Source organism: Takifugu flavidus, chromosome 7, assembly GCF_003711565.1.
Source record: "Takifugu flavidus isolate HTHZ2018 chromosome 7, ASM371156v2, whole genome shotgun sequence".
NCBI lineage: Eukaryota > Metazoa > Chordata > Actinopteri > Tetraodontiformes > Tetraodontidae > Takifugu > Takifugu flavidus.
In genome coordinates this window covers 9,308,796-9,332,609 of record NC_079526.1, presented here as the reverse complement: position 1 = coordinate 9,332,609, position 23,814 = coordinate 9,308,796, and the positions used below count along the sequence as shown (strand labels likewise).

The 23,814-nt window shown below is 42.8% G+C and overlaps 3 protein-coding genes across 4 annotated transcripts; 2 read left to right on the top strand and 1 right to left on the bottom strand.

Annotated features, from left to right (window-relative positions):
* Positions 1 to 3: 3 nt before the first annotated feature.
* mrpl47 (mitochondrial ribosomal protein L47) lies at positions 4 to 1,621 on the bottom strand. The gene is made up of 7 exons (XM_057037262.1): positions 1,440 to 1,621; positions 1,099 to 1,238; positions 944 to 1,004; positions 776 to 872; positions 541 to 671; positions 300 to 395; positions 4 to 217 (listed from the first exon to the last, which is right to left on the bottom strand). Exons 1-7 carry the CDS (start codon positions 1,571 to 1,573, stop codon positions 106 to 108), a joined length of 771 nt encoding a protein of 256 aa, XP_056893242.1. The 5' UTR covers positions 1,574 to 1,621; the 3' UTR covers positions 4 to 105.
* Positions 1,622 to 1,771: 150 nt separating this feature from the next.
* On the top strand, positions 1,772 to 3,872 carry ndufb5 (NADH:ubiquinone oxidoreductase subunit B5). Its single transcript, XM_057037267.1, has 6 exons — positions 1,772 to 1,940; positions 2,484 to 2,566; positions 2,762 to 2,828; positions 2,913 to 2,974; positions 3,248 to 3,354; positions 3,661 to 3,872. The coding sequence occupies exons 1-6, from the start codon at positions 1,823 to 1,825 to the stop codon at positions 3,779 to 3,781; spliced, it is 558 nt and encodes a 185-aa protein (XP_056893247.1). The 5' UTR covers positions 1,772 to 1,822; the 3' UTR covers positions 3,782 to 3,872.
* An 871-nt stretch (positions 3,873 to 4,743) lies between these two features.
* On the top strand, positions 4,744 to 23,809 carry usp13 (ubiquitin specific peptidase 13). 2 transcript variants are annotated; one of them, XM_057037237.1, is made up of 21 exons: positions 4,744 to 5,206; positions 7,689 to 7,814; positions 8,839 to 8,899; positions 10,362 to 10,483; positions 11,068 to 11,210; positions 11,462 to 11,646; positions 11,993 to 12,090; positions 12,198 to 12,388; positions 12,565 to 12,636; positions 12,984 to 13,056; positions 13,734 to 13,859; positions 14,869 to 15,022; positions 15,107 to 15,281; positions 15,391 to 15,479; positions 15,838 to 15,960; positions 18,157 to 18,180; positions 18,474 to 18,617; positions 20,075 to 20,247; positions 21,278 to 21,467; positions 21,743 to 21,827; positions 21,925 to 23,809. In XM_057037237.1, the coding sequence occupies exons 1-21, from the start codon at positions 5,096 to 5,098 to the stop codon at positions 22,019 to 22,021; spliced, it is 2,562 nt and encodes an 853-aa protein (XP_056893217.1). In that variant the 5' UTR covers positions 4,744 to 5,095; the 3' UTR covers positions 22,022 to 23,809. The 2 variants fall into 2 exon arrangements, with proteins under 2 accessions (XP_056893217.1, XP_056893216.1); XM_057037236.1 differs by having other exon boundaries at positions 4,747 to 5,206; positions 12,984 to 13,089.
* Positions 23,810 to 23,814: the final 5 nt, after the last annotated feature.

The window sequence follows — 23,814 nt, the reverse complement described above, 5'->3', positions numbered from 1 at the left end:
CCATTAACAGAGCATATGCAGTTTATTACATAGAATAAATTCAGACCAAGTTCCAACAAATATCAGCTGTTTCCACCAACAAGATGAGAATATGCACTTGATTTTTTACAAGGCTGGAGCTTTCATGTGTGGAAACTTCTCCTTGAGTTTGAGCTGTTTTCTCCTCTCTAAGCTGGCTCTCCGGACCCTCCCCCTAATATATTTCTCTATGCGCAACCTGTAAGACCAAGGTAGACACAATGAGAATATGGATTTCACTGACCGAACAGCCGGCTTGTATTTAGCAGCCATCGTCTCACCTGATGTAAGGTTCCACAAACTTGGGTGTGTAGAACTTCTTTCTCTTGTATCGTTTATTCATGTACCATGGGATAGCGTACTCTTTAAATCGATACCTGAGAGGAAAATTAAAATGTACATACTTCAATTTTCAAACCTTTCACAAGGCCAGTTGTTGCTTGTGAGAAGAGGAATCACTTGTATCATCACAAGGAATCTGAATGATGTGCAACCCTCAGCCTAAAAGGAACCCCAACTCACCAGTAGACATATCCAAATATGTTCCTCCTCCAGTCTCCAGGCCTGCCTTTCTCCTGTCCTGTCTGCAGCAGCCGGAGTGCAGTCTCTCTCTCCTTCACCACTGTCTCCAGTCTGAACATTGACCTTTCAACCTGAGGAGACAAACCGTGCACGTTCAACTACATAATACAAGTGCAACCCAAATGTAGTTAGGCATTTCTACAGTGCTGCTAGATGTTTTGTATATGAGACTGACCTTCCTTATTCTTTCAGGACTTGGCATTTGAATTCGTTGCCTTTTTGATTCCTGCTGCAACGTCAGCAGCATGTTTTTTTCTTTCAGCAGAACATACCTGAGGTTTATGAAACAGGTTCGATAAATTCTTATTCCTGAGAGTCACCAGAAAAATAAACATCTTCGTACCAGAGTTTGTGGAGATCTTCGCTGCTCTTCGTTCTGAGTTGTTTTGCAGTCCATGGTGCCCCTTTAAGACACGACAAACCAAATGTCTCTTAAAAGGTCTTCAGCACTTTAGTGTAGCCGGTGCAGAAAATGGATTAAATACTTGTGTTTTATACCTGACTTCACAGTTGTCTCCCCCCAGTTCTCAGGGAGGTCAAAGAAGTCTCCAAGTCCTCTTCTGCTGACTGTCGTGTGCAGGGTTCGACACTGACTCACAGAGCTCGTAAAAGGCAGAGCAAAATGTGTAGAACTCTCCCTGCAGGACGCAAATATAATCAAAACACCTGAATAGGAGATAATCATCACAAAATACTGCAGATGAAATCTTGTGTTAATAGTCGCTAGGGAGATCATTTCCTCCGATATATAAAAGTCAGCGTCCATGATGAAGGGAGACATCAGCTATTATAGTCGGTCAGCATCACCTATTAAACCAAGAGTAGAGGTAGAGTCTTACCTGTAAAGGTCAGCCTGGTTTCGGATTACCGTAGAAGTGCATTGTTGACTGTTTCTCGCTGAAGAGATTCTTAAGGAATTTTGAAACTGCTTGCAGAAACTCAGAACGCGTCCGACTGTCGAGGACGCCGCCATCTTTGCCAAAGCCCTTCCTACAAATTACCCATCATGCACCAGTAAACTATGTATTTGGTTCTGTTTTCCCAGGATGATTTTGTACAGTTTGTATATATTCTGAAAATTTATATAATTATTGTATGAATACTGAATTTTAAAAAAATATATCTAAATGCAAGTATTTAAATAAAAGGAAAGGGCTGTTTCTGCTTCAGTCTTTCAACAGCCAATCAGAGAGCGTGTTGTTTGGACGTGGCCTCAGTAGCGATGGTGGGAATGAGTGTTCTCAGGTCTGCTGCTGCTTTTGCAGCCAGACTTGGTCCCTTAAAACCTGGAAATAATGCCGTAAATTTACTCACTCGGACAATCCCACGGTCAGACAAAGGTAAGGCCAATTATATTAGGATGAAAATGAGGATGCTTGGTCAAAAAACCTTCTTTCTTTTCTGGTGACCTTGTGCTGGTACCTGTTAGCTTGCTAATATTAGCTAGCTATACAGAGTCGTCCTGCTGGCAATAGAAAGTGGATCCTAGATCTTTCAAAATCTAAACTTAAAATGATTGTCTTAAAAAATACCTAAAACTAAAATATTTTTATGTATCGTACTATTACGTGATATAATTGCTCGTTGTGTAGTGAAATGAGTTCACATCCTAAATATATTTAATATATAAATTTGGATTCCTAATTCTGTACAAGGAATTTGGGCAAGAGCCTTTTTTTGTAATGTTTTTTTAAAATACATTTCCTTGGTGGATGAAGGAATACATAATAACTTGTGATATGTCATAATAAAACTAATGACTGTAAATGGATTCATGTTACCATTAATTAAAGCATATTTGGGGGGGATTTGTTATTAAATATGTAGCAGCAGGAGTTTTGTAGGAAATACAAGATAACAACTATCCATCTATCTTTTTTAAGTGGCTGTTCGTTGGGGTCATGGAAAGAAAATGTTTGTCATCAAACCCTCCGACTACTACGACAGGAGATTTCTGCGTCTTTTAGTGAGTACTGAAAGAACACAGTGAAATTAAAAATGATTGTACTTAAGATAGGCACTATATTTCATTGTTTAGGTCACTAACAGAATACTAATAATGCATTTCAACAGCATTTCAGGAAACTGATTGCATGAACAAAACAAAACTGGTTGAAACCCTCTAATATCGAGTCTTTTGTCTACTTTTCTTTCTATTCAGCAATATTACATCCTTCTAACTGGTGTTCCTGTGGCTCTCTTTGTAACATTTGTCAATGTTTTTATCGGTAAGTCGAGAATAAATATTGAACTTGAATTTACAAAAAGATGTGAACAGTTTCGAAATGCATTACACTGTAACTGTGGTGCAGGTCAGGCAGAGCTGGCTGAAACTCCCGAGGGTTACGAACCGGAGCATTGGGAATACTACAAGGTGTGTAGCCTCTATTTATTTCTCTGTGAACATTTATTTAATCAACAATAGTCTACAGACGTTCCTTTAAATTGTTAACATGTGTATATCATGAAATTAGCACATATTATGTCTCCTCCAACTATCTTTTCGGCCACACTTATATGCAGCATCAACATATTGTATAACCCCAGCCAGACGGAGTGTCATTGTTCATGTTTACTATCTTTGAATTCTTGAATCATATCATGTAAAAGTAGTCAATATAATACTTGTCACCCTGTTTTATTGCAGCATCCCATCACAAGGTGGATTGCACGTAACATGTACGACTCCCCAGTGAAGGACTATGAAAAGATGATGGCTGCCATCCATATGGAGAAGGAGAAGGCGGATGCCAGGTGAGTCTGTGCTGCTTTTGCATGTTTGTCTGGCAGCAGTTCAGGACATCAGTCCTGTGATGATGTACTCTTTTTGGAAGCATTCAGTTATGGAAGGGGTTGTGCTTTAACACATTCATGGCACTTTACAGATGAGAGATAAAAGGCCTTTGCCTGAAGCAAATATTAGGGGAGAATTTAATGTATTTGATGCCACTAGTAACAACTCCAAACATTTTTATTGTTAGAAACCAGGTTTGTTACTATTGTTACCAAATGTAGTTTTAGTGTTTCTTTATTCATTTGCTGCTTGTGTTTGACCAACAGACTGACACAGTTGGAGGTGCGTCGACTGATGAGGCAGAGGGGAGATGGTCCCTGGTTCCAGGTCAGCACTCTGGACAAGAACCTCATTGACCAGAGTCCAAAGTCATCACCTGACAACTAATCAAGATGTTTCTGCCAACAGAACAATGTGCAGATCAATCCCTTTCTTTGTACATTTCCCTTTGCTTCATTATTAAAGTATCTATATGTAATCCGGTGTGGATTTCCTTTCTTTGAAACTTTCCATTGTAGTGAAACAGAAGAGAACACCACAACCACACACATACTGTATATCCCTATATCATATGTATGTTCTCAGCGTAGATGAACCAAGAGATTTTATAATATATAATGTTTAGGTACCTGCTATCCAGAATATGCAGGCTCAGAGGTTTTATTCTACCAAAGTAGTTGTTATGTGGGTTGTTTAAACTGACATACAATGTATGTTATTACACATGGAACCCTCCATGTTAACTTTACCAAAGGTCTCAAATTTGAACATAACCTAACAAAGATTATGGCTAATCTTCATTACTTGTTTTTCCAAAAATCAACCTCATGTTTTGGCCAAAGTATTGTTATTTCATCAATGTATGCACTCCATGCAGCTTTTCTTATGAAAACATTTTTATAAAGTAGTTGGACCGTTTGCCTCACACACCACACAGTCAATGTTACATAATTAACAAAAATGCAACATTCTATACTGCAATAGGTAATAGGTGCGTCGAGTTAAGTTATAGACCAGATTATATATATGGTCTAATATTGCGTCGAACGTCTTGTAGTTCGTGTGAGTGTCCACATGGTGGCGGAGTTGCACCGACAGCGAGGTTGAAAAACAAAGGGATTGACAGTATTGTGTAAATCTCTTAAATGATCTCATTTCACCACTTATTACAAACCAAACGCTGCAAATATTATTTTAGTACTTTTAACAAAATAATTCAGACTGATATTTCAATGTCATTGTTGATTGTCGTCCATGAACAGCCATTTTAAATCAAAACTGCAACTCAGGTCACGTTGTGCACCCTAAACAAGCGTTAGTAAATAAATGTGACTTTATGAATCGCCCCGGAGGTGGGCGGGGCCCTGCTGGGAAGATCGCTGCACGCACGGAACGTCACCGCCGTAAAAAAATAAAAAAAAGAGAGATATCTGCGCAGAACAGCGATTTTTCTCCCATCTTTTTTTCTTAAACACAACAAATGCCCGCTAGCGGCAGGAACCACGGCGCGTCGGGCGTCGCGGGCAGTTGTAGCAGCGAGCCCTACACCCCGCGGTCGTTTTATTTTTACGGTTTTCCGCGTCACATCCCACTGGCTGCAGGAATGTAGCGACGGAGCGCTTTAAAAATAGCATCGTCCGCTCTGACAGCGCCGCTCCGGTGGCTCCGCAGCACTGTGCTGCGAGCAGCAGGAATGTGAAGATGGCTACAGACCTCGGAGAGCTGCTGGTCCCCTACATGCCCACCATCAGGGTTCCCAGGACCGGAGACCGGGTGTTCAAGAGCGAGTGCGCGTTTTCCTTCGACTCCCCCGTGAGTGGTCGTCGCCTCCCACCCTGACACACACACACACACACACACACACGCCCGGTGGCGGCTGGACGCACGTGAGCCTTCTCTTCCTGTCGCCGTTGCCCGCTAACTTAATAAATAATTAAATGTTGTTTACATGTGTCTGCCGGGGGAGGCATGGAGGGTCCGCCTTTGTGCCGGCCGGGGGTGTCGGTTAGGCCACATCAGCCTCCCACACAGGGGCCCGACACACCTGTCGCAGTTGGAAAAAGCGCTGTTGTTGAAGTTAGCAACGGTAGCCAAGAGCTCGTGTCTGTACAGACACTTTAAAACTCAGAATTTGTCTTGAATTAACATGGTCAACAGTAAAGACCCGGTTGGTCACAACAATGGACGAGTCCAGAAGTTCTGGACACAACTGCCGTGTCATTAGTGTGTTCTGGTATCAATATAGTTGTGTCTGTGTTAGACACAACAGTGTCATTATAACGGTTCAATTTGTCCTTTCTGTCCCACTTTGATTCAAACAGACCGTTTAGCATCTCTAAGCCCACAATGACCATTCAACTTTATTCTAGCATCTCTGTCCCACCACAATATGTCCCATAAAAATAGTTTATTTATAATTGCCAGGCCGCGCTGAGCTTATTTTGAAATTCAGCTTTTGCCATTTTTAAACGCTAAACTTTGTGTGCATGAAGTCATGGATTAATTGTTGATGATATTTTGTTCCTATAATACACTGATGCTAATGCTAACAGTAGCATAAGGTAAGACTTTTAGTGTGGTATTTTACTTAGTAACTAGTGTAACTTAGTATACACTGTATAAACAAAAGAGTTTGTAAAGAAACTACTTCTTACAGTAATTAGCTGCTATTTCCCAACAGGTTAAACTGGTGATTTGTCTTTTTATTTTAACATGTTTAATTGAACAGTTTCAATAAAACAGCCGGTCTTAATTGTAGCATTCTTGTATGGATAGTAATAGAAAGCTTTTGTCAACCTTTACATATAACATATTTTTCTCCCTTGGATGAAACTGTTTTTAAAGGTGACTCAGCTGTCTGGAGTTCATCATGTTGGCCCGCGGACGGGTTTATTTTTATCCTTGAACCGTTGAAGCTCATATGTCAGTCTGGGCCACTTAAAGGGTTATCACAGGGGTTCATAAAGCCCATACTGTGTAAAGATTTCAGCCAGCTTTCCAAGGTTCACCCCTAATATATGTTAAATAACTGCCCCATCTCACTGTTTATGTTATGACAGTCACGTGCAGATCAGACTTGAAATGTGGCAAAGTATGTTCAATCACTCCTGGTTTAGGGAAAATGCAATAGAATGTATTGTCAGCATACAAAAACAAGTATAACTTGAAGGTGTTTTTGTGAGGGTATAATGATAAACACGACCCTCTTCCTTTTACTGAAATTAAATGTAATATACGACATGAAAATTTGAGAACCCTGACGTCGTTTTTCACAGTCACTTTGATAAAGTAGTTACAGTATCAGCACTTTAATTAAAGTAGCATTGTGAGATGATAAATTAGGCAGTGGTTTTTGAAGGGAAGTGCTAATAAATGTCCTCAGTAATGTTTAATCCCTCTTTATTATTTCATGATTAACTGTATCTCAGACTCGCTGATCTTTTTTAGCCTCTGAAAATCATTTTCAGTCCTCATCTGGATTAAAAAATTCAGGAACAGCAAGAAATTAACCCAACCAAGTGTGGCCGTTGGCTTGTTTAGCTCCGGTTAGCATTGCTACCTTTGATAAGAATCTTTCATGTTACCTAGTGAGGTCAGCAGCTTTGCTCATGGAATTACACACACGCTTGCTTTTCCAAGTTGGGCGACTGTTTGTTTTCATTGTCCTGAGATAGCAGGATGTTTTCTTGATCCTCCTGCATGAGGGGAGTTTCCACTGCAGGGACTTCAGGGATAATTTTACGGGGCTGGGCTGTTGGTGTGTGTCTGCACTGCAGGAACCTCCTTGGTTCCTTCCATCTTTACCTCCTCCCTCTTTGATTTCTTCGTTATGACTTGCTTTTTTCACGCTGGTGATGTCAGTGTCGAAACTGCGGCACAATAACTATGCGGTGATTAAAACTCCTAATATCTCCGGGAGGGGGTTCTACACCGCAGGGGAGACCCTGCCATTGAGAGGGACAGTTCCTCTAAAGCTCCTGCCTCCAGTATTTACCAGGAACTCTTGCAGCGGGAACACGTCTATTCTTCCGAAACGTTTAAGAGTAAAGTCCTTCAGTACCTGATGTAGCTGCTTCGCTGCGCTGGTAATTTTTTGCCTCACATTGTCTCACATAATCTGTTTTGTGTTATATTTTTTGGGGGGGAAATATGATAAGAAATAACAGCGTGTTTTCCACCAAAACAAACACCGTCATTAGTGACACGTCCAGGTCGATGTTAACGAGTGAGAAAATATGTCGTGCTGCGTTGTTGTCGTCCTCTTTCGCCATTTTTTTTGTGTGTTTGTCTGCAGGAGTCGGAGGGAGGTCTGTATGTGTGTATGAACACGTTCCTGGGGTTTGGACGAGAACACGTGGAGAGACACTATCGCAAAACAGGACAGAGTGTGTACATGCACCTCAAAAGGCACGTCAAAGAGGTATGTCCCACCCCCTCCCAGGGTTTCAGATTGTTTTCACTGCCACTGTTTACAGCTGCACCACATTTACAAAGTGCATAAAGAGACAATGATATTAAAACTACAGCCAGTTGTTTACAATAATCATTATTATAAATGTAATAATACATTAATTGATTAGGGACATAAATAAGTGAAACAACCAGTTATTTGGTTCATAACTACAATGGAGAAAAAGAGATGATCGTATGAAAAACCTGCCAATCTGTATCTTTAACACAACTCTCAAGCATGTTGGCATAGATTCTCAGAAAAATCCACTCTATATAAACTACTTTTTATGTATAAGTTGACATTTTAAATAGTATCAATTATAAAATTTCTTTAAATTTCCCGTCTTTTCATGCTTCCGTTTGAATAAAAGACTCTCAATTATATTAAAAGAATGGCTTTTCTGTGGGTTTAAAACAAGTTTAGCCTTGACGTTGACCACATTTTGTCACTGGTCCTAATTGCTCTCGGAGAGGCCGAGCTTTGTAAAGAGCTGCTATTTCCATGCCTGGATCTGGCCAGCTGCTCACATTCTGCAGGCCCCCGTCCCATTGGGAGACGGCTCTTGTCTCGATTCTTGTCTTTTTCTACCCTGCTGGCCCCCGCAGACACCTGTGCATAACAGGATTATAAGGAACTGTTGATTTCCTGGCACCCGATTGTCATTTTTTCCACTTCAGGATTTCTGATTCTGAAGAGGTGATTGTGACGACCGACACACGTTAAACGGTATCTGCTCACAAATCACAGCCATGTTGCCGAGGCAGATTCTTTTATCATTCTTTAAACCTGACCATGATGTGAGCGGGGGCTTTCCCCTTCCCTCGCAACCCGACCTGGCAACTGGAACATTCGGCATCTATTTCTAACAAAATGACAACCATCTGGAACCTCTTCCTCCGCCGAAGCGAAACAACGATTTACAAGAATCATTAAAGGTGTCTGTGTTTGTGGTGAGGATCGTTTGATGCAGGTCGATCTCTGTTTCCCACAGAAAGCCACAGGAGCTGCCGGCGGCGCCATCCCCAGACGAAGGAATGGAAAAGTATTTCTAGGTAACCCGTGTAAAACACACCATTGCCTGATGAAAAACAAAGTCCAGATATAATATAACTCATATCATGATCAGTTTTTCGATACTGTATGTGATGGACTATGGAAAAACAATTATATTCCCCCATTGTTTGGCAGCTGAACATTTGGGGCTCCCTTCATAGCTGCAACAGACACACTGGTCTTTGATCCTCCCCTCCACATGCTGGTGTGTGTTTGTTACTCACTGGTGATCTACCAGCCTTTTACCCAAAGTTTCAGTTATTTCCTGTGATGACGCCTCTGCTCCTTTTCTTCCTCCTCCCCCTTCCCTGGGCTGAATATAGCACGTTTATTTGTATGTGTGGTTGGTAACTGGTCTAATTCAAAGCCCCCCTCCCATCCTCCTCCTCCCGGGCGAGGGAAGTGGTGGATGGCCACCGGCTTCTCAGCTGCCACCAGTCATCATCCATCCAGCGGCCGTGACGCTGCAGGGAGAGAACCAGGTGCCCCTCCCTCAGCTCTGACATTGGTCAAAATATGTTTAGGGATTGTTGTTTTCTTGTCACTTTTTTCTAAAGCTTTATGACCAATCATTCCATCAGCTCGCCACCTACAGTGGCTTGATGGTTTTTCATATAAGGACTGTGATCATCTCCAGTGATCCAGTGACACAGAAAAGACCCGTGAGGATGTTTGCCTGGAGTCAGGTTTAGTCTGGATTATCAGAGGAAAAGGGTGGACTCTGTCTTCACTCTCGTTGTTCTTGGTCTTCTTTATTACACCAATGAGGACTACAGCCTCAAATTTGTCACAACAATGGGATAATTTCTTGATCAGATGGAGAATTTGTCCATGTAAACTATCACAGTTGCGTCTAATGAGGAAAAAGCGTTTTTGTTGTTGTCACTTGGCTTCAGAAAATCTAAGCCTTTTTTCCTGAATTTAACCTGGCCTGGATTTTGACCTCTTATTGAGTCAACAGAAGTGACGAAGACATGAATCAGAAGCTCTTCGGGTCCGAGCAGTCGCCATGGAGATTAAAACCGACTGATGCCAAAAAGCCCATATTTTCAGAAAATTGTTTTTTTTTCTGGGACAGCAGACAAATATTTCTCTGTGGGGTTAAAAACGTGGCCTCTGGAGTCAGATTTATAGATCTCCCCCCGAATTTCTGCTCTAAATTTCCTTTGTGTTGGTTGATGCTCAAGCTCTTTGCCCAAATTTGGGTGCAGCATTTTATTCATTAGATAACAAATGTGATTCCAGTCAAAGCCGTCAACATTTACCAGAGTGCTTTTCAATCCAGTCCAGTAAAAACAGACTTCTGACACATTTGAGAGCCTTTTCTCTAAACACACATGTGAAAAGCTTCTGCACAGAAGAGTCGGACTGTCCTTCACACCGCTGTCAGGAACTCAAATGTGGCTCCGAGAGGACGGATGGTTAAAGCAGCTCATCCGATCTTTACTTCCTCCCCTGTAGATTTAGAGCTCAACCGTGATTTTAACGGAGACGACTATGAGTATGAGGACGAGGCCAAGCTGGTCATTTTCCCAGATCACTTCGAGATCCCCTTACCAAATATTGAGGAGTTGCCCGCTCTGGTCAGTGAGTTGCTGCTGCATGGCTCTTTGTGTTTGTTTTGTTGTTTTGGGGTTCTTTTTGTTATTGCATGCTGTGGTAGGGTGCACTCAGTGGTTCCTCTGTGAGCACGCAGGCTGGTCCATCTTATCTACACACTCCAGGTTTATTTTTAGGGTGGAGGCACTGTCTCACTGCCACGTAGTTTAGATTTTTCACCAGGTTACTCCCACAACTGTTTTTATTTTTCAGGGAATCACTGGATGCATATGTACATGGTTTAGGGATTCACCATTTGTTAGATTTAACTCCTGCTTATCTTGTTTGTGTTTGTAATGCACGCATTGTTAAATCTTGTGAACGTCCAAAGTCTGATGTCACTCAGCTGATTCAACATATTTTGCATTGTGCATCTGTGGTCTGCTGTAGCAATGCTTTTCTGTCTCCCTGTGCTGGATTTGCTTTATGCAGCATGTGTTATTGTTTATGTTGATTTGATATGTTAGAAACTCTTCCTAAAAGCACAGAAAAGGCTATCGATATAGTTAGACCCTGATCTCAGCTGCTCCCACTCTCAGGAGTTAATCCTGTCTCATCTGTCGCTCAGGTGACCATCGCCTGTGACGCAGTGCTGAATGCATCCTCGGCTTACAAGAAGCAAGAGCCTGAATCGTGGGATGAGGAGATCCAGGTGTCCAGACACGCCAGGAGCCTCAGGCAGTTGGATAACGGAGTCAGAATCCCACCAAGGTAGGAGAGACTCCAGATCATCTCAGTAGAGACTGCTTCTAACTTGCTCTTTGACATCAGGAGAAGATTAAAATAGTTTAGTTTCACAATTGGAAAGCTTTCAGAACTTTGTCACATCAGTTTATTTAGATCTGACATCTTTGATTGATCACAGCTGTCTTTGCAGGATTATAATTCTTTTTAAAAAATGTAAGTTTGCCTCTCAGTGAGTCAGACGCGTCAGTAATGAATTTCTTTGTCTCTGTCGTCAGCGGCTGGAAGTGTCAGAAGTGTGAGATGAGGGAGAACCTGTGGCTGAACCTGACAGACGGAGCAGTGCTCTGTGGGAAGTGGTTCTTCGATGGCAGCGGGGGCAACGGTCATGCCCTGGAGCATTACAGAGAGACCAGCTATCCTCTGGCTGTCAAGATGGACACAATCACACCAGACGGAGCAGGTCTGACGCATATCAACTGATTGTTTCTTGATCTGTTGCTAATCAGTTTTAATAACAGCAAAACAGTTGTTTGACTGGGAAAAACACAAAAATATAGAGAAGGGGGGAAATCAGCCAGCCCAGAGGAGCTCCTGGATTAATTGAACAAAGATTAGAGGATTTTCCAGGTCCTTCAGTACATACAGAGCCATGGAGGAGCCTTTTATTTTTCTTAAAGCTTTTACAGATGCAGAGTGCCAGGGTACCTTTTCATTTGCAAACTCACATTCACATCATTCACATCAGTTTTTGTCTAATTCTTTTTAGATAAAACACCGCGTTGGATAACAGTAAGTTTTGGTTTCAGATATCTATTCTTTTGAGGAGGAGGAGGCTGTGTTGGACCCCCACATATCCGATCACTTATCCCACTTTGGAATAGACATGCTGCAGATGCAGAAAAGAGTAAGACGTCTCTGTTGTGGGGGGAAATCTTCAAATTTGAGAAACTGTGAGTCTCACAAATTTGAGAAACTGTGAGTCTCACACCAAACTCTGTCTCGCTCTGGCAGACAGAGAATGGACATCACAGAGAAAATAACTCCAGGCCACGGGTCAGCGAGTGGGAAGTGATCCAGGAGTCAGGAATGAAGCTGAAGGCCGTGTTTGGTTCTGGGTACACGGGCATCAAAAATCTGGGCAACACTTGCTACCTCAGCACAGTGATGCAGGTCCTCTTTAGCATCCCAGACTTCCAGAGGATGTGAGTACACTAACAATAAACCTCAATTATTATTTTTTTTTAAATTTAGAAATAATTTAGTTTTAAAAAAAAAAAAAAAAAATTGGGCCATATGATTGATAAAAGATTGTGGTGTCTCCTCAGTTCTACGTCAAATTTCTCCAGATTGTGTGCGTGACATGTGTTCTGATCTTTAGGTATGTGGGGAATCTTCAGAGGATATTTGACTATTCACCCCTTGACCCGAGCCAAGACTTTGCAACACAGATGTGAGTGACGCCATTGTTACATAAGCCAAACAGAGGTGTTGTAAAATGCTGTTGAAGTTTAAAACAATTCTAAAAAAATGCTTCAAATGTATGGTTCAGCCCCTATTATACTAGAAAGTACTTCCCTGAAGACACACAACATTGTAAAAATCACCAAACTGACTTCAGTAAGATAAGTTAGGATAATGTTATACAGATAGTAAAACTGGATGTAACAAAAACATTAAGAGATAGAAAAGCTACATGTAACAAACATACAGTCTCTGAATCAAAACTGGACATTTATATTATTAAAACTGCGTCTGTGACAAAATGCTGTAATAGTTGCTGTTGTTTCTGCCTGCCAGGGCTAAGCTGGGACACGGACTGCTCTCAGGCCAGTACTCCAAACCGCCTATGAAATCTGAGCTGATTGAACAGGTGATGAATGAAGAACACAAGATGTTAAACTGGGTACGTTCAGCTCCCACGCTGGGCCTTTAACTAGCAGAGGCATGGTAAAACATGGCAAACACTCATTTATTTGTTAAAATTTGAGTATTTGTCCTGTTACCTACAGTTATATAATTCTGGTGGCTAAAATCAACATAAAATAACACTTTAAAATGGCTCCCCACATGGCAAAGCACATATTTAATGATTTATCCTTTCATTCATTTCCTAATTTAAATGCACAACTTTGAGACCATTAGCTCTTCCGGTTACACTCAGCTGTCCGGAAATGTTTGTAAAACCATTAGAGTATAATGGAAGTGACCAGCAGGCCTGCACCCTGAGCTTGTTTTAGGCCAGTAACTGATAGGACAGATCCTGCGGTGATCCTGCACTTCCTCCATGTGCGTAGGTGGAGTCAGGTTTGGATGTATGTTGACAGGTGTGAGGGCGCTGGAGTTACTGTACTTTCAGGAATGTTACCAATTATAATTAGTTACTCTCATCCGAATGCCTTTTTATCTTTACTACACCGTGGATGTACTTTTAGACAGCTAAGTGTATCTAAGTGTATTTATACTGGGTTGTACTGGTATAATTATGAGATTAGGACAGGTCATGTACTGTCAATGCATCTGACGTGTGCGTCCTCTCATTCCTCGCAGCACCAGCAGAAAGGCGTATCTCCACGCATGCTGAAGGCGCTGGTCAGCAGGGGGCACCCCGAGTTCTCCTCCAACAGACAACAGGACGCTCACGAGTTCTTGCTGCACCTCATAAACCTGGTTGAGGTCAGTAAAGCGGTCTGCCTTCTCACGAGGGCGATGCGGGCTTGTTTTTGACGGTATCAAAACAAGATGCCGACGGTACTTAGTTGAGACCCACACAAGTGAGAGCTTTCATATTCAGTACCTAACCTTCACAACTAACTTTGTAAACCTAGTCCTTAACCCAATTCTAACCTCAACCTTAGAACCATGTCTAAACAGCCCCTTGAAGTTGTGAGGACCAGCCAAAATGTCCACACTTCCCAAAAATTTCCTCAATTTACTAGTAGAATCCTTTTTTTCCCCTCTATGTAGCAAGTACAAGAACACACACACACACACACACACACACACACACTGCTCTGATGTATCTCTTTCAGTCAGATATAAATAGCTCAGCTATCTGTTACACAGAGGCCAGATAATGCTTCTTGTTCTGAAACATGTCCAGGCTCGGGCCGGCCACCTCCTCCACCCCCATGATTTGAGCTCAGCGCACGATCACAGTGTCGCCTCAAAATCCAGACAAGGTCTTTTTGGATGCATTTGAAAAGCTGCACCGTCAACTCTTGGTTCTTTAGGCCATTTGTCTCTACAGCTGTTTGAAGACTGGATACTGATTTAGTCTTGCAGACAGAGACACTGTCAGCCCGGTTGAGCCGTCCACTTTTAACGTGTGTATTTCTGTACCATCTAAGAATGGGGAGACTTTGTCGCAGCGATTCAGATGAGGGCGTTGGACTGCTATACTGAAGTACAGTCTCGTAAATAATAAAGTTTACACTGTTTTAAATAAACTGTAAGTTTCCATGACCTCTGCTGATCATAAAGGACTAGATGAAGATGATGATTCAGTCACTTTGGCCGTTCACAAGTTAATTATATGAAACTCACGCGACGACATTGGACCGAGTTATGACACAGCTTTATTTAATATCAAGGCTTCATATTTAATAATATTAAAACACAACACTGCAGTTAAATACTCACTTGATTTCACACTCCCATGTTCATCCCGCCATTGTGCTCGCAGAGGAACAGCGCTGGCTCTGAGAATCCAAGCGATGTCTTCCGCTTCCTGGTTGAGGAGCGAGTTCAGTGCTGTCAGAGTCGACGGGTTCGATACAGTCAGCGGGTCGACTACTGCATCCAGCTGCCAGCCCCTTTGGAGGCGGCCATTAACAGAGGTGAAGTCAGAGCCACACACACGCACACACACACACACACATTGTGTCTCCAGTGTTGAACATTAAAATGTTTTTTTCTTCCAGAGGAGCTGCTGACTTACGAGGCTAAGAAGAAAGAGGCAGAGGAGAACATGCAGCCTCCTCCTGAGCCAGTGAGAGCGCGCATCCCCTTTACTGCATGTCTACAGGCCTTCACCGAACCAGAGAATGTGCCAGACTTCTGGAGCTCTGCGCTGCAAGCCAAGTCAGCTGGAGTCAAGTAAGCAGAAGTGCCGACTCTTCCCTTGACCACACTCTCCTGTAGTCTCACATCTATGAACCACATATACATCCATACTCATAATTATTGTCTCCTTGTTCTTTCTCAGAACCTCCCGCTTTGCCTCCTTCCCAGAGTATTTGATATTACAGATCAAGAAGTTCACATTTGGAGTTGACTGGGTACCCAAAAAACTAGGTACCAGCCTGCTAACGTCAGTTGTTTATACTGTATATTTTGACTGTTGTTCTCTGTACTATTCTAAATGCCCAGCAGAGGGCATCAGCAAACCTCATTTTCCCAAACATACGTTGTAACTGCCTCTGAAAAGTTTGTTTTGTACAGCAAATAATACTTTATATGACAAAACTAAAAAGCATAAACAACCTCTTTGTCCCCTCTGACTCAGAAGTTTCAATTTAATTAAATTTTAATTAAATTTGATCAGCTTCTTAATTCAAAAACATGCCATTAATGGGCAGAAATCCTGACCATATTGTATAATATAAGCAGACTTTGACATGTCAGATAGTTTCCTGATGGTTGTTTTTTGTAGATTTGGCCATAGATGTTCCAGATTTTCTGGATCTGAATCGATTGCGGGCCACGGGGCTGCAGGCCAGTGAAGAGGAGCTACCTGACCTAATGCCTCCCATCGTGCTGCCTGAAGACACCAGAGGTACAGAAACCATTTTACGCTGATACTATATCTGCCGTGTTCGCTGCCAGATAAGCGTGTACATTTCAATTGGACCTGATTACAGCCAGGCATGTGTAAAGGGCATGTGCTGCCCAATTTAATCTGCTCCATTTTTCTCACCTTGAATGGATGGTGTACGCTCCGCCAGCCAAAAGACACGATGACTCATCCACCGAGGCTCATGGGTATTTTTCATTGATGCAGGAATGCAAATGATACAGTTGGGCCCTCGAAACCACTGGGGGTAGTTTTGGACCTTTGTGCTCGGTTTTTCAGTCCTGCCATTAATGTTAAAGGTCATTATTTTCTGAGAGATTTGTATTGTTTTCACCAGATGAGCGTGTTTTTTGTGCACCTAAGGAATGCAGAAAAACCTCCGGTATGACCATATATCAGATGGCATCTAATGAGGTTGTGTTGCTTTGAGAATTGATCCAAAGCTTTGCTGTTTCGGCACTTTTGTTGCATCACTTTCTGTGAGAAGATGAGCTGTGAAATTGTCCCACAGGTGATGTTCTGATCAAAGCTACGCCAAGATTCTCCTCGAGCTTATTTATTGGAATCCTCTGGAGGAGACGGGCTCGATCACCTTCTGAGATCTTGTTGTGCTCACAGTTTGGATAAGTCTTATAACGATTTCATGAGATTCACTTGTAAAACAAGACTCCAGCATTAAACTACCAGAACTTAGCGAGTGCATTAAAAACACATCAATTTTTTCTCCATCTTAGCTTCAGCTTCGTTACATCACACTGCTTTCCAAGTGACATTTTTATATTACAAGGCCTGTACATGAGCTCTTTCTTTGGTTCCTCCTTTTGTTTTTTTTGTCTTTCTCTGTGACTGTAATTCCTCTGTTCCTTCATGCGTTGTTTAGAAAAAGTTCAGCTACACCGAGTTATCGTTGTCCTCCTTAATATTTCAGCAGCCGTAAAGCACATACTGTTCTGGGCTTCAAACACGGACACAAAACATAGTCCTCAGAGCAAAGCTGGGGCAGCATCTGTTTGTTGCACACGGACGAAGGATGGTTTTTCTTTCCTTTGAGAATTATTCATTTAGTGGTCCATGGAGGTCTGAACTGGCAGTATGCCTTAAAAAGTGCTGATTTTTCACGTTGATGCATTGTCACATCACGATTGGCAGAGTTGCACATCTCTATCTGACAGCAGCAGGCTGCGCAGCTTCTTAAAAGCCCCACAATGAGCCAGGCACAAACACAGAAATCCTAAAGTTTCCTGCACTTTTTCTCCTGTTATATAAGAGTTTCTTCCCAGCGCAGTTAAAACAAGGGCCAGTGTTGAGGACATGTCATAGTGAAAACCCCCTGTTCGGGGTGGATTTAATGAATTCACTTTATAAAATGAATTTTGTCAGGTGTAGATTAAGTGCAGGTTCATTATCCTCAGCTGGCATCAGCAGTTATTAATCACTGTCTGCATTCATATTCGGCTGTTTTTATTGATTACAGTGTTCGGCACGAGTGTGTTTCACGTTACTTCTAACTGGTCTGTTTACTCAATCATTGTTGCTTTCTCCCCCTTTTTTATATCATAAAACTCATCGCAAACTGTTAAAAGTGACTTGCTAATCTTTGCTAATCAGATTTCCTCTTTTAAGATAAAACTGGAACGAGTCATTTTTCAGCTACCGGATATTTAAAATGAACTATGATCTGTCTTATAAAGTTCGGAGGGAGTGCGGGGGAGCTTGGGTAAGCAAGGCTCTGAGACAAATTACAGCTGACTTTATTGGGTCACAGTCATCAGGTTGTGATGAAGCGAGAAACGGCTTTTACATAAAACCACCAGTTTAATTATCAGTGATCACGTCAACAAAAACAACCACTCTATCACCAAATTAAGTGAGCAAATCTGGAGTGAGAGGTTCTTTTTTGTGCATTGTTTTATCTAGAAAATGGTTCCTAATTTAATCTTTGTCTTATCTAATAACCACATGCCAGCAAAACAAGAATATTTCATCAGGTGTAATAAGATGGAGCAGACACAGGTTATTAGGACCCCAACGGCCACTCTGGTCTCTCAGCAGCTTAATCAGCGACAGTCCTACACTGGTTTTCTCATAATTTATGAATTCTATTAGGCATATTTTCACATGGATTTCACAGGATTTTATTAGTTGCATCACCTAAATAGCTTTCTTTTCCTCTTTCAGATAACTCCATGAGCTCCATCGACTGTGAGTATTTCCTCTCTCATTACTCCCTACATTAAACTGCAGTTCTCCATAAATGACACTTATTGAAAATGCATTTTGCGTAACATTAATGAGCACCCTGGATACCTCAGCAGGTGCTGCAGCTGCAACTCGCGTACAAACTTTCCACATCATCCTGTCCATGACAAATCATCCTCTGTTAAAGGAACCTCCAGCACAAGATTTTGTTTGGTTTTCACCGACAGGCTCCCAATTGTGTTGAGTCTGCAGCCGCCACGGTGCAGTTATTGATGCCGTGTTTGTCTCACTCGCAGCTCCAGAAATAGACGAGGCGGCAGTAATGCAGCTGGCAGAAATGGGCTTTCCACTGGAGGCCTGCAGGAAGGCGGTCTACTACACAGGCAACATGGGGCCTGAAATGGCCTTTAACTGGATCATAGCTCACATGGAGGAGCCGGGTAAGATGACTGGGTTTACTGGGACCAGGGTTCATCTCAGGGGGAGCAAAAATGAGTGAAAAAGATGGTAAATCTCTAGATATTCAAAAGTGAACATTAGTTTTGTTGACCATTAGTAAGTGGATGCAGCTGAGTAACACAGAGGACGGTGACGAGCAGTGAATCTGTCACTTGTGACAGTGCGTAAACTGCTGCGATAAACAGCCTTCAACTGCCGAAACACTGATGGAGCAGCTGGAATGAACAGCCTCGCTCTGCAGTCGAGGACAGACGAGACATGACTGCACAATAGCTTTTAGTTTGGAGGAATGTCCTCCTCGGGAGTCATATTTGGAACTGGGTTCCTCAGATGTCGCTCCGCAGCAGTGATGGAGAGGAACAAAATAGTAATGGGCAAAATAGTCACGGGCAAAAATAAGCAAGTGGGCGGAGGGTGTTTAAATAAACTGTAACCCAGATAAGACCGAAAATACAGGTGGCAAATAGTCAAACCAGCAGGTGCAGAAAGAGAATCTTGGTTCGTCAACAGTTTCAGACAGCTGAAGTCAGCAGTCGTGGAAATGAGCACAAACCAAGTTCAGGAAATAACCAAAGGTGCGTGTCGGTCGGCTCGCTCCCCATCCTGGCGTGGACTGTTCTAGATATCACTGCACAAAGCTTCCTTTTCATCCTTTTGCTTTTCCAACATTGAGGTAATCCAGTGTGAGACACCAGAGCAGCTGCAGGCATCTGTAACTGCGTGTCCTTCTGCAGAGCCTCTCAGTTCTCATCCTTATTTCCCTGGGTAGCTGCAAGCAGCCGCTACCTCGGAGTCCTGTTACATTTCAAATTGGCCCTAATGTGTCTGCAAAATGGGACACAATAGGGGCTTAATAACATCAGCAAAAGGATGGATTTCCATCTGCTACACTGAAATGACTACATCTCTCTTCTTCACCATTGTCAGGATCCATAACTCTCATATTAGTGTCATTTCACCCTGTTTTTTTTCAGGGAAACCTGCCGCCTAATCGTTTCCATGTAGTTTAGAGAAACAGCCAGGGTGCAATGAGAAGTTAGTAGACTGGAAATAATGAAAAACATTTCACTGATATGACAACTGTGCACAAACACGCCAGTCTACAAACCGCTCTGTCATGGCAATTCTTTAAAAAGGACACAAAGGAATGAGGCTGACAGACACTGAGGTGGCAGAAAAGTGGGATGCATTCATGTGTTTGGGAAGGACTGTGAGGAAGACTCTGTTTCTGAAGAGGATAACGGCAGCAGGAGTGTTTGTGTTCTCAGAAACCTGAAATTAAAGCAAATAACATTGTGGTTTAATCAAAAAAGAAGCGACTTCCAGTGGCAGTTGCTTCCTGAGTGGCTTTAAAATCAAGCAGTGTTGTCTGACACCGTTACAGATGATTTTTTTTTAGATGTGAAAAGTTTAAAAACGCTGTTTAATGTATTCTCAGACTTTGCCGAACCTCTCGCTCTGCCCTCCCTGATGGATTCCGCCCCCTCCACCAGCGACAGCGTCATGGGGGCCACCCCGCTGGATCCCAACTCGCCTCCCGAGGAGAGCATCTCCATCCTCACGTCGATGGGATTCCCCCGCACTCACAGCATCAACGCACTGAAAGCCACGGTCAGTCTGCCTGCTGACCGCTTCTTTTCCTGCTCACGTCTTTGTTAGCTTGAGCTGATCGTTGATCAACCTGCAGAATGTTTGCAGCTGGTGCGCTCAGACTGTCTTTTCATCCTTTGGCCATTTGCTGCCACGTGACCGAGGGTGGCAGTTTCATGATCAAGCTTGATGTTGAAATGAAATCAGGAAGTGCAGGCAGACATGATGATGGCCAAACTGCTGTCATAAATGAGCTTGGCTGGCCTACTTGTTAACTCTCCAAAATGCAAATTTAATGGGTCCTATGTCAGGGTGATTCAAAGATGTCTGCTCTGGATGGTGTTTACAAATAGTCCCTCAGGCACGTGCACTCTGCTGCTAATGGAGCCCATCGGGTTCAGTGACCAGATTTATCCCACCACAAACCGTGTGAGGTATGCAAGCGTGGACGAATTGATTCTGATGTGAAGTTAAAAAGATGCAGATGCAACAAACTGTGTTAGTTTTGAAATGGCTCCTGCTTCTCATCTTCCATGTTTCATATTTCACACTGCCCCCATCAGCAGAAATAGACCAGCACACATTTATTAAGACCCAGGAATAGACACCAGGTTTTCCTGTTTACCAACCCCAGAGCCCCCAGATTGAACACAGGGTAACAAACACATGATGATGCTCTTCTTCTTCGAGAGTGTGTCTCATGTTTGGTTTATCAGCAGACCAAAATTAGCAGCGTGAGCTTTCCTTTAACCTCACTGACCTGGGAATGATGTGCATGAAGTACATTTTCCAGGAATCGGCTGTATTTTTGATTTGAAGTTACCTCCCCCTGAATTTCTGATGTAGATTATTCTCCAATTTTTCAGCTTTGCATGTTTAGAGAGCTGCCTGGGACATTAAACAGACTTTTTATGTCTGCCAAAGCTGAACGGTTCCCTGAAAGTTGCATTTTTGGATTCAAACCAGCATTCACATACACCCGGTAGATTTCTTTTATTATAATACAGTTCAGAAACAGTTATTACAGCTGCTATTCACCTGTTTAATTCAGAACAATAACCTGGAGCGAGCCCTGGACTGGATCTTCACCCATCCAGAGCCGGAGGAGAGTGATGCCCTTTCAGACATGGCTGACACAGAACCCAACGACAACGCTTTTTCCAACGCAAACTCCCACAGCGACGCCACGCTGTCCCCCGACAGAGATACGACGGGCCCACGGATTAAAGACGGACCAGGACGTAAGTGAGGACTCTAAAAGCTTATTCATCTCTTGAGCTGACAGCACAGTGCTTCAAAAACTAACTTTATACACAGTTATTTATCTGTCATTAGATGATAGCATCTGTGGAGTATTTATGACTCCAGGCTGGAATTTATGCTGCAGAATGAGTTGTTTGCAAGTTCTCCTACTTGAAATGTTCTTTTAAGAGCTTCTGCTATGCACGTCTGTTATTCATGAGACGCTGCTGAGCTGTTGCACCACATTTCTCTGACCTGCTGTTTCCTTCCTCAGGTTATGAGCTTTTTGCGTTTATCAGCCACATGGGAGAATCGACAATGTCTGGACATTATGTTTGTCACATCAAAAAGGAAGGAAGGTGAGCTGCATATTTATCCTGATGCGATACACTCGTCTATAATTCTGATTCAGATTTGCTGCGTACCGACCAATGAACCCACCCGTCTTCTCTGTAGGTGGGTAATCTACAATGACCACAAAGTGTGTTTGTCAGAAAGGCCTCCGAAGGACTTGGGCTACATCTACTTCTACCACCGACTGTCAAGCAGTTAGAGTCGCCTTCCCGCCCCATCCCACCGTGCATCCTTTAAAAGAACCGCAGGCGTTCACCCCGACGAGTTAAATAACAGACGAGATGATGGAACTAAGCTCTCAGACCAGCTGCTGGCCTTACTACAGTGCGAGGGGCGAGGTGGAGCGATGCTCCGAGAGGGAAAGCAAAGTGCTGTTTGTGACGTCTCGCTTTAGATGTAAATTAGTGTTTTTGTGACAGATGTGAGGGATGTGTGCAATTTCCTTCTTCCTGAGTGCTCTGCGCCCAAAGTAAATCCACATATCAGATCTAATGTTCCTGCCTTCAGCCGTCGTGCAGGATTTTCAAAGTTTACCAGGGAACGCCTCACTGGCCGCTGAAAGCGCAGCGACAAACGGAAATTACCGCGTTGCTCACGCTTTGCATTTTACCCCCCAAAACAAATTCATCTCTGGGAAATCAAAAAGACCTCAAGGAACTACTTTATTTGTTCAGTGAGAGGAATGGCAGAACTGAGGATTTAGAATGATGAAGAGCAGCAGGAAGGCCGTGATTACATTCACACTCAAGGTTACCTGCTGAGAAATTACTTCTTCTCACTCTGAGCTAAACTGGGTGTTCAAATTTCTCCACAAAGCACTTTTCTGTAATAGCAAAGACCTCATCACCTTTCAGATGAATATTCCCACAGAGAAGTATTTGCCTGTGTTCTGGAAGAACAGCTGCAGCTTCCTCTCCTAACTCCACACAGGCATTAGCATGAATGTTCCTCTGACCTGTTGTACCATTTCCATTTATGCATCATACGCACAGCAATACATGGATCGCAGGCCACTCCAGTGCTCCGTGACTTCTCTGAAATCATTCATATCGCAGCACTGAGTGTGCGTTAATGGTGCTCGCTGCATACAAAAACCGCGCCCACGTTCCTCTGTCAGTGGCGAGTGTGGGGAACCGTTCCTGGTTCAACCTCTGGACATCATCTCCTTGTTACAGATTATACGTTCTATTTTTTAAAAAAAATTGGCAGCATGCAGCAGGGAATCCGCATCTCCTGTGTAAATATGTCAAACTGTGTGGACGCGAATGCTCAGTAACCATAATTCTGGTTGACCTTTCACCACCAGTTACATATTTTAAAGGTGTCCTTTGGTGTAAAGATATTTCCTCCTAAGTCAGTGCTTCCTAATGTTTCCATTTTTAGCTGATTTTCAAAGTGGTTCCCTCTCAAGGCCACTCCTCGATGGCAGACTCTGCATCTTAAATGCATCATTAGGAACCTGATGCAGTCTCCCTGAATGTCAAGAAAAATCTTTGTTTTTCATTAAATCTTTTCACCGCACTTCACCCCTTTGCCCCGGTCAGATCAGCTCTCTGAAGTGCTGCAGTGTTTCTCTATGCAAGTCGTTCGTCTTCAGGTTCTCCTAGCACCGCTTTTCTCACACGGCCGTCAGTGTTTGGCTTGTTGTGTCCCAGCTTTCCCTTTCTCCATTGTTTCGCCGTCGGCCACGTGCACTAGACGATGACATTTGTCATTTGGATTTTACAAATGGGAGGCTCTTTGTTTTTTTGTTAAGCTGAATGTCAGAATGGTCCTTCCCTTGTTTTTACCCAGCTGCCTTTGTTTTTCCTGTCAAGATTGTGCCAGTTGTGTAGGTTTCTGTTCATCTGGAGGGATCCTTTGAGTTCACTTTTGTAATGTAAGCATTTATCCAAATGTGGCTTCGGTTTATGTGAATAGATTAAGTTTGCTCAGTGGCACTGTAAAACGTCAGAGGTTTGGATAATAAAAATACACATTTGTTGAACCCTG